The sequence below is a fragment of the Vitis vinifera genome, chromosome 18 (assembly GCF_030704535.1).
Source record: "Vitis vinifera cultivar Pinot Noir 40024 chromosome 18, ASM3070453v1".
Classification (NCBI taxonomy): Eukaryota; Viridiplantae; Streptophyta; class Magnoliopsida; order Vitales; family Vitaceae; genus Vitis; species Vitis vinifera.
Window position 1 is genome coordinate 2,544,814 of NC_081822.1, and position 9,182 is coordinate 2,553,995.

The window sequence follows — 9,182 nt, forward strand, 5'->3', positions numbered from 1 at the left end:
AAATTTGACAAAGGCCTACCAAAACAATAAACTATTAATATTTAGATCAAATAAACTAACATAATATTCACCAAGAATTAACAATTAGGATTCAAGAAACACATAAATTGATAATAACAATAAGAATTAATATAAGATCAACAAAACATACAAACGCCTCTAGACTAAAAAAAATAAATTGAGACTATGTTAAATCATAATTAAACTTTATCTAACAAGATTAATTAAACTACTGTATTAAAATTACAAACACATCCAAAGTAAAGAACAAATTAAAACTAAATTAGATCATAATTAAAAAAACATGAATTTTTCTAATGGAGTTAATTAAACTAAGGAATTAAAATCACAAATAAATCAAAATATAATAGATAGATTAAAATTGAATTAAATTGAAATTAAAAGTAAGAATTTTTTTAATAGAAATAATTAAACTAACGAATTAAAACCACACACACGTTTAAACATAAAAGATAAATTAAAACTAAATTCAAATTAGAATTTTTAAAAAAAAAAGAACTTTAACACTTGGAAACCAATAGATTAACAAACTAAAATAATAAAAAAAACACTTAACCTAAACGGATAGATTAAAACTAAATTTAAGCAAAATTAAAGTTATCAACTTAATCACATGAATTAAAAAATAGAATTAAACTAAAATTTAAATTTTCAACATCTTACATTATTAAAAAAATAACCAAACCAAGATTTAAGCTTCCTCAATTTAATAGGAATCAAAATCAGGACTAAAAAAAAAATTTAATTAAATATGAATTAAAAATTAAACTAAAAGAAAATTAACTTACCTTTTCTGAAGATGAGTGTGGGCTGCGAAGGCATTTTCCAAAGTGCAGACCTGTGCGAGGTGCTGCTGCTGGCCTTGCTTCCCGAATGATGCGGCCGGTTTTTTTTTTTTTTTTTTCTGTCAAAGTAGCGTGATCTCCCTATTAAAACTAGGTGCCAGTGAGTAACGGAGACTCCTCTTCCACATGGCAATCTGTGTTTTTCTTTATATGGAAACAACTTTGATACTTATAGAGATTTTTATTATTTTATTTTTCTTTTTAAAATTGATATTGGAAAGTGGTGTTTTAATTTTATGTACATTACAATTTAAAAAATATTAACAAACTTTAAAAAAAAAAAAAAAAATTTACCAAATTGGCATTAAAAAAAAAGTTTATATTAAAAACATTTAAAAAAAATTAATTTATCTAAATTTATCTACATACATACCACTAAAAAACTTTATATTAAAACAATTTTAAAATTCTATTTACTTACTAGCCCTAAAAAACCTATATTGAAACACTTTATTTAAGAAAATTAACTTATCAAGAATATATTAAAAGCACTTTAAAAAAACAACTTATTAAAAATTTATTTATGTACATACCACTAAAAAATTTATACTAAAAGTATTTAATAACAACAACAATAATAATAATAATGATAAAAAGAGATAATATAACCGATCACATTCAATTTTCTTGAAAATAAATAAATAAAAATAAATAGATTACTAAACAAATAATAATCCATAAATAATTAAATAAAATAAATATATAAGTAAATAAATAAGAAATCAAGCATATGGAAGTGTTAAAAATACAAACCATGCGAATTATGTAAGTCATGTAAAGGTTATCTAAATAGGCTAAACGTGTCTAGGTAGGCTAGGCGTACCTAAATGGGCCTACAGGTGCCTAAAAGGGCTTAGAAAGGTTTCTAAGTGACCTAGGGTGTGTCTAAGTGAGCTATCCCTAAAGGAAAAAACTTAGATCTAACCCGGGGCTACCAAGGATCATAATGAGGGGTCAAATAAATCTCTCAACTAGTCCTCAAGGTGGCTCATGAAGGTAGCTTATATGAGCAACAATGGGTCACCAGAGAAACAACTATAGAGTACCAAACAAATACCTAATAGGTCATGTGCTAAGTTGACAAAATTAAGAGTCTACACACTACATATAAAAGTTATTTTTAAAACATATTTAAAAATGTTAAAAATAAGTTAAAAACATTTTAAGTTTTCAAACAAACTTTTGTTCTACAAAAATTAAAGAACAATTTTTTAAAACTGTTCTTAAAAGCTATTTTTTATAATTGTTTTCGAAACTATAACAAACAAGTCTTTAACATTTTCTTTTATTGGTGTGCCTTTGCCTTTTAAGGCCTATACCCATAAAGAACATTTGGATCTATAAAAACCAATTTCACGTGCTACTAACCCCATTAGGAGGATGTCATTTACATATAGACTAATGATATGCTATCATGCATACGTTCAACTGATTCCAGGGAAAAATATGTAGTAACATTTATACGTGTGCTATTGAGACAAGCTTGACAACACTTGGACCAATTTCATCTCGATAGGTTGCTTAACCATTTCTTTCTTATACTAATGGTACAGGGTATACCAAGTCTACTACCAAAATGCGCTTCCAGAACCTATTCCTAAAGTTTAAGTGATGTGTATCAAATGTAACTTAAGCTTTAAGTTACTCCTCAAGAGTAAGGTAGACATAACTAGTTTGAGATATCCTCACGAGAGCTAAATGGATTAGCATAATACAAATATGTGAAGTGAAAAAGTGATATGACCTCTAATCACCTATCATAATATGTTAAGGCCTTTTTCTAATCATAATATTAAGTGAATGCACCTATGAATGATAATGGAGCGGGTTTTTCGAGAACTCGTCTCATCCTGCCTCTAAAGGGAAGAGTTTGAAATAAATATAAACAAATTCATGACAGATTTAGGAAGTTGTTAAAAACCCAAGATGGGAGCAAGTATAACTTTTTCCCACCTTGATTATATATAATTTTAAATAAAAAATTATATTAGTTATTTTTTTTATTTAAAAAAAATTAAACATAAATAAAATATTATTTTTTCATAAAAAATTATAAATATTTATAAATTATATTTATTTTTAATAAAATTTAAAATTTTAAAAATAAAAAACTGAAAAATGTTGAAAAAATTTAAGTCAGGTTGGGGCGGGCAAGTATGAGAATTTCTTATACTTGCTCCGTTTTGTTTCAATAATTTTTTTTTAATAGAGATGATAATAGATATAAATAAATGGGATTAAGTTGGCACAAGAATGATCCGTCTCAAAAATCCCTACCTAAACCTTAAGATGAGTGTAGAGATTTCCCTAATAAAGGAAATTTTGATAAATTAAAATTAAGAAAATTTTGATATCAACTAACTAATGATTAGCAATTAACACATGGAAAAATTAGGAACACGAAACTTGTGAAACATGGATTTCTAATTTGCAAGGTTTGAGAGGTTGAAATTCCCTAATACGAATCATTCAATGATTTGCCCAAAAATAATAATATTAAAATACAAATTTCTAATAATAAAGTTAGAAAAATTGAAATGGTCTAATTTGAATTCATTTAATAATTTGTCTAGAAGTAAAAATATATATCAATTCGAAAGCTCCAAAGAATACTGCCCAAAATTTTGTATTATATATAATTGCATGGTACCTCATGAAAAATAAATTTTAAAAACTAATTTTCGAATTTGAGCCCTTAAATAAAGTTCTATTATTGAAAATAATCAAGGAATATTTTTAAGAATCGTTTTTAAATACTAATTTTTTGAAAATATTTCTAAACAAATTTTGTATTTCCCTTTCTTTTAAAAATTACAAATTAATTGTTGTGAGGTTTCGGAAATGGCATTATTGAAAGCAATTGACAACTATTTTTAAAAATTATTCTTACATACTAGTTTTTTAAAACTATTCTAAAAAAATGTTCCTAACTAGTTTTTTTTTTTTTTTTTTAATTTCTCTTTCCTTAAAAATTGCAAGTTTGTTCACTTCTCAAGAAAAATCCAATAAATTAAAAGATGAAATGAGTCTTGAAATTGACAGAATCTGCATTGAATTTAAGAAAATTTTGTGAATTTCTTAATAAAGTTTTAATTTATTTTCCATTAGAGAGAAAAACCAAGGAGATGGCTAGTTCGATGTGGGGAGATACAAAAATGTCAGTGGAAGAGAACCTGTTCTTAGAGAAGGGTGGTGAGGCTTCACTGTAGTCTGTAACTACACAGTTGAATGTGTTAAGAGAGAGTGGAGAGTAGAGAGAAGAAATGGGAAGCCTGCAGGAATCGAGTGATTCAGGAAGATCATGCTGTGATGCTCATCGTCTTGATTTAAATCACCAGGTATAACTCTCTTTTCTTCTTCGAGTTCCTAGTATCGATTTCTCGAATATGGATGGACTCTTTTAAGTTTTTCTGTTTGTTTCCGTAGAAACCCGGATGGAGAAACTTTCTGGCGTTCGTTGGCCCTGGTTTTCTCGTCTCATTGGCTTATCTCGACCCAGGAAATTGTAATTCTCCCCCTGCTCTCTCTCTCTTTTTCTTTCTTGGAGGTCGCATATTAATCATTTTCATCCAAGCCTTTTTCTTTTCTTTGTTTCTTTTTCATGTCACAGTGGAAACTGATCTACAGGCAGGATCCAATCATGGATACGAGGTAAAGGAAATTGTGACCAAAAAAAAAAGACCTATAATTTGAACCAAAAAAAATAGCAAGTGATGTTGTGAATTGGTGTTATCAGCTGCTGTGGGTGGTGCTCATCGGATTGATATTCGCCCTCGTAATCCAATCACTTGCCGCAAATTTGGGTGTGATCACAGGTAGAATTAATACAAAAAAAAAATCATCTAGAACGAAGTTGACATTGTTGGTTATGTTTGTTGTCAGGAAAACATCTTTCAGAGCTATGCAGGGCAGAGTACCCAAAATATGTCAAGTATTGTTTATGGTTGTTAGCTGAGATTGCCGTCATTGCCGCAGATATTCCTGAAGGCATGTTATTTCTTTTTTCTTTTTTTTTCTAAACTCTTTTTAATTTCGTTTAATTCATGAAATAAGGCATTTGCATATAGAAGAGATATTAATGTTATGATTGATTTAGTGGGTGTTTTATAAACCAACTTAATAATATAAAATGATTTAATAACTTAATTTAAGTCATTAAGTATATTTAGTAAAATAACTTAATTATATGAGCTTTAAGTAATAAGTAAAAAGAATTAATTTATTTTTAAATTTATATATTTATTTTAACTTTTTACTCTCATTTACCTTAATTATCTTTACGTTCTTTTTTGGCATTCCATAACTTTCGTTATTATTCAACTTGATTTACACTAATTATAATTTATGAAGATAAATATGTCAATTTGATTATTTAAAATAAAATTTAAGTTAATTTTATCAAACAACCTTTACACTTAAAGTAAAAATTAAGTAATAAGTTTTAAGTAAATAACTTGAATAGTCATGAACTTAAAATCAACTTAAATTATTAAATAATAAGTATTAAGTTTTATTACATACTCCCTTAGTGTGCATTTTATTTTTATAATTAAAAATAATAAAACTTATTTGTAAATTAGGTAAGGAAAATACATTTATCCGAAAACTGGTCTTAGAAAAATGATGAGAATAATATTCAAATTCTAGATTATGGAAAATGTTAAATGCATTGGTACTTTCTCACTCCACATTTTATTTTTGTGGTTTTTGTTTTAAAAGTTGTATTTATATTTGATGTGTAGTGATAGGGACAGCCTTTGCATTGAATATACTTTTCAAAGTACCAGTATGGGCTGGAGTGCTCTTCACAGGTTTGAGCACCCTCTTGCTTCTTGGCCTCCAGAGATACGGGGTAATCTTTAATTTCATACTATGATGTCAAGAAAATTTTCATCTTTTACCTTATTTATTTATTTATTTATTTATTATGTTTCCATTGAATTGAATTGGTGATTGGAGGGGTCAGGTGAGGAAGTTGGAGATGTTGATAGCAGGGCTGGTATTCATAATGGCAGGGTGCTTCTTTGCCGAAATGAGTTATGTGAAGCCTCCGGCTTCAAGGGTGATAAAGGGCATGTTAATCCCCAAACTCAAAGGTTCGACCGCCACCACTGATGCCATTGCGCTTTTCGGTGCTCTCGTCATGCCGTAAGATCTCCCTTCTTTTATATGATTCTGAAATTGCTATCATGTTCATAAAATGTCCCAATTTGATTACAAATTCTCTTATTCACACTTGTTGTCTTTTAATTTCAGTCACAACCTCTTTCTCCATTCTGCCCTTGTACTCTCTAGAAAGGTGCCCAATTCAGTCCGTGGCGTCAATGTAAGTTTAGGAAAAAAACAAATACTTCGAGTATTTAGGTTATTCATTTTTAAATTATTTTTTGTATGTTTTGTGATTTTTCCAGGAAGCATGTCGATATTTCTTGATAGAGAGTGGAATGGCATTGATGGTAGCATTTTGTATCAATGTTGCAGTTGTTTCTGTGTCAGGCACTATTTGCTCTGTAAACAATCTTTCAAGAGAAAACATGGATCAATGCAGTGATCTCAATCTTAATTCTGCTTCTTTTCTTCTCAAGGTTCAAATTATTATTAATTAATAGTATTTTTGACAATTATTTTTATTTAAAGTATTTTTAATGGAAATGTTTTCTATCAAGTGTTTCTCTTGAAGCACTTATGTGATTTTTTTACTTTTTAAAAGTACTTTCTGAATTTTGTCAAATGTCTGATTTTCTTCAAAATGATTTTTAGGCCAAAAAATCTTCTAAAATTACCATTAGATAGACTCTTGATTCTTCAAATTAAAATCTAGTGTATACTTACCAACAAACTTTTGATGGGGTGTAGAATGTGTTGGGAGGGTCAAGCAAGGTGGTCTATGCTATTGCATTGTTTGCCTCAGGCCAAAGTTCCACCATCACAGGCACTTATGCTGGACAATATATCATGCAGGTGCCAAAAATATTGATATCCATCTTTTGTCTTAACTAAAAATTGATATTTGCGTTTGAATCATTAGGAATAATGGGTGATGTAAATTTTAGGGTTTCTTGAATCTTAAGATGAAGAGATGGCTAAGGAACCTAATGACTAGGTGCATTGCCATTACACCTAGCCTCATTGTCTCCATTATTAGTGGATCTGCTGGGGCTGGCCGACTCATTATCATTGCATCAGTGGGTAACTCTCCATGGTATATCTTTCATTCTTAGTTGGATTATTTTCAATTTAATCAATTAACTAAAACATCTTTATGGGTTTTTTTTTTTTCCTTTTCAGATGATACTGTCATTTGAACTTCCATTTGCTCTAATCCCACTCCTGAAATTCAGTAGCAGTAGCACCAAGATGGGCCCTCACAAGAATTCAATATATGTGAGTTTAGAATTTAGGGTGTTCTTCAAATCCATTAGGTTTAATTAGACTAATAGTGTTGTGTGAAAATTATGGTTGCAGGTTATAGTGTTCTCATGGATATTGGGATTTGGACTGATGGGCATCAACATTTACTACTTAGCCACAGGCTTTGTGAATTGGCTACTCCATAATGATCTTCCCAAGGTGGGAAATGTGTTTATTGGGATCATAGTGTTTCCTCTCATGGCAGTCTATGTCCTTGCAGTCCTCTATCTCACCTTTCGAAAAGACACTGTGGTGACCTTCATTGAAGCAGAGAAGGATGAGCACAGTGCCCGAACCCATGTGGAAAAAAAACTTGAAGCAGAGAAGTATGATCAGAGTGCCCGAACCCATGTGGAAAAAAAGCTTGACAATTCCAATCATACGTTTGAATTAAGCCATCTACACAGAGAGGATCTTATCGACATCCATCTACCAAATTAATCAGTTGAATTTTCAAGAGAAGAGTGCTACTAGGAAGGAATGGTGGTTGCTTTTGGTTCTTGTACGTCATTGAATGTTGTTCTCATTAGTTATAAGTTCAGAAGAAAATGCAGTGGAATTTAATCATGAACGAATAATTTTTAAGCTCCTTTGGATGGAGACTCCTGTAATTGATAAAATTGAAGATGAGGTTGACAAGGGCCATATAAATTTGACATATAGAGAAGTAAGGATGTGCCTTTCTCATCTTCAAATTTTCTAGAAGTGCTTTTGTCTAAGTTGTTTCAAAGCACCTTAATATAACTCCATCAAAATCATAAAATAAAAAAAAATAAAAAGGAGATTAAAGTTGGTTTGGTGGTGTTTTTGAAAATTAACCTCCTTTCTTAGCCTTGTTTAGACAAAAATCTCCTTATTATTTTTTTTAAAAAAATAACCCTCCCTTTTAAAATCTAAATACTTGAAATGGTAAAAGATATTTATGTCCAAAGTAGATTACTTTTCAAATAAAAATATGGGAATAATTAGATTCATAAATTTATGATCATTTCATTCCTTTTAACCGATTAATTCTTTTTTAAAAGGAATAGACGATTGGATTTTTTTTCAAAAAAATAAATACTTCATTTCTTATTTGAGATAAACTTAAGAACTACTAGGATGCCTAAGAAATGTTTTAGAAAATAATTCCTAATCATTTTTAAAATAAACTTTTGTTTAAAAACATAAACTTAAATACCAAAATTATTACCATCAAAATAATAGCTGTAAGATAGAGACAAGAAGTAAGAGTGTGTTGAAGGCCATGAAGAGGACCCGAGCCCATACTGGAACTTTGAAAAGTATATTCAGTGAAAACTCGTCCCTATCACTGCAGTCAAATACAACCTTTAAAAAAAAAATTGCATGTATTTAACATTTTTGATAAATATCTAACAGCATTCTGATAACTCATGTCATGGAACTTTTAAAATGCCTAGAGACATCCACCTTCAATAGCTACTGCTTCAACCTCACTGTACCTATACATAAACCCTAACTTCATTTCTTTCCTTTCCTTTTTATTTCCCTTCCTCGTTTTTTCTCCACTTTGAAACGTAAAAACAAGGATTTTTGTCACAGCTTCCTTTAACTCATATCCATGATTGGATCTTGCCTCCGGATCAGTTTCCACCATGACATGGAAGAGAATGATCATGTATGAGAGAAAGAGATGAACCGAGAGATTTATGATTTCCAAGGTCGAGATAAGCTAATGAGACAAGAAAACTAGGGCCAACGCTTGTGTTCGTTGGCCTTAGTTTTCTCATCTGTGGACCCTATCATTTGATGGCAAGACTTACTTTTTTTGTGAAAAGTTGTTATTTTTATAAAAATTAGAGTCGTCATTTATTTTTATTTTTTATTTTTAAGGGAAATAAAATATCTAAAATCTTGAAAAAAAATAACTAGTTATGTTTTGAA

General features: G+C 29.6%; 1 protein-coding gene across 3 annotated transcripts; it reads left to right on the plus strand.

The window, feature by feature from the left end:
• Positions 1-3,826: 3,826 nt before the first annotated feature.
• LOC100248879 (metal transporter Nramp6.1) lies at positions 3,827-7,948 on the plus strand. 3 transcript variants are annotated; one of them, XM_010665879.3, is made up of 13 exons: positions 3,827-4,204; positions 4,293-4,371; positions 4,477-4,517; positions 4,603-4,669; positions 4,749-4,853; positions 5,609-5,718; positions 5,833-6,014; positions 6,123-6,192; positions 6,278-6,451; positions 6,723-6,827; positions 6,920-7,051; positions 7,155-7,250; positions 7,332-7,948. In XM_010665879.3, exons 1-13 carry the CDS (start codon positions 4,130-4,132, stop codon positions 7,716-7,718), a joined length of 1,623 nt encoding a protein of 540 aa, XP_010664181.1. In that variant the 5' UTR covers positions 3,827-4,129; the 3' UTR covers positions 7,719-7,948. The 3 variants fall into 3 exon arrangements, with proteins under 3 accessions (XP_010664181.1, XP_002284550.1, XP_019071828.1); XM_002284514.4 differs by having other exon boundaries at positions 3,828-4,204; positions 4,603-4,681; XM_019216283.2 differs by lacking the exon at positions 6,278-6,451 and having other exon boundaries at positions 3,828-4,204; positions 4,603-4,681.
• Positions 7,949-9,182: the final 1,234 nt, after the last annotated feature.

Coding starts and splice junctions, on each gene's coding strand:
- LOC100248879 (XM_002284514.4), top strand. CDS start 4,130: ATGGGAAGCCTGCAGGAATCGAGTGATTCAGGAAGATCATGCTGTGAT. Junction 4,205..4,292: donor GTCTTGATTTAAATCACCAG/GTATAACTCTCT, acceptor TTGTTTCCGTAG/AAACCCGGATGGAGAAACTT. Junction 4,682..4,748: donor AAATTTGGGTGTGATCACAG/GTAGAATTAATA, acceptor GTTTGTTGTCAG/GAAAACATCTTTCAGAGCTA.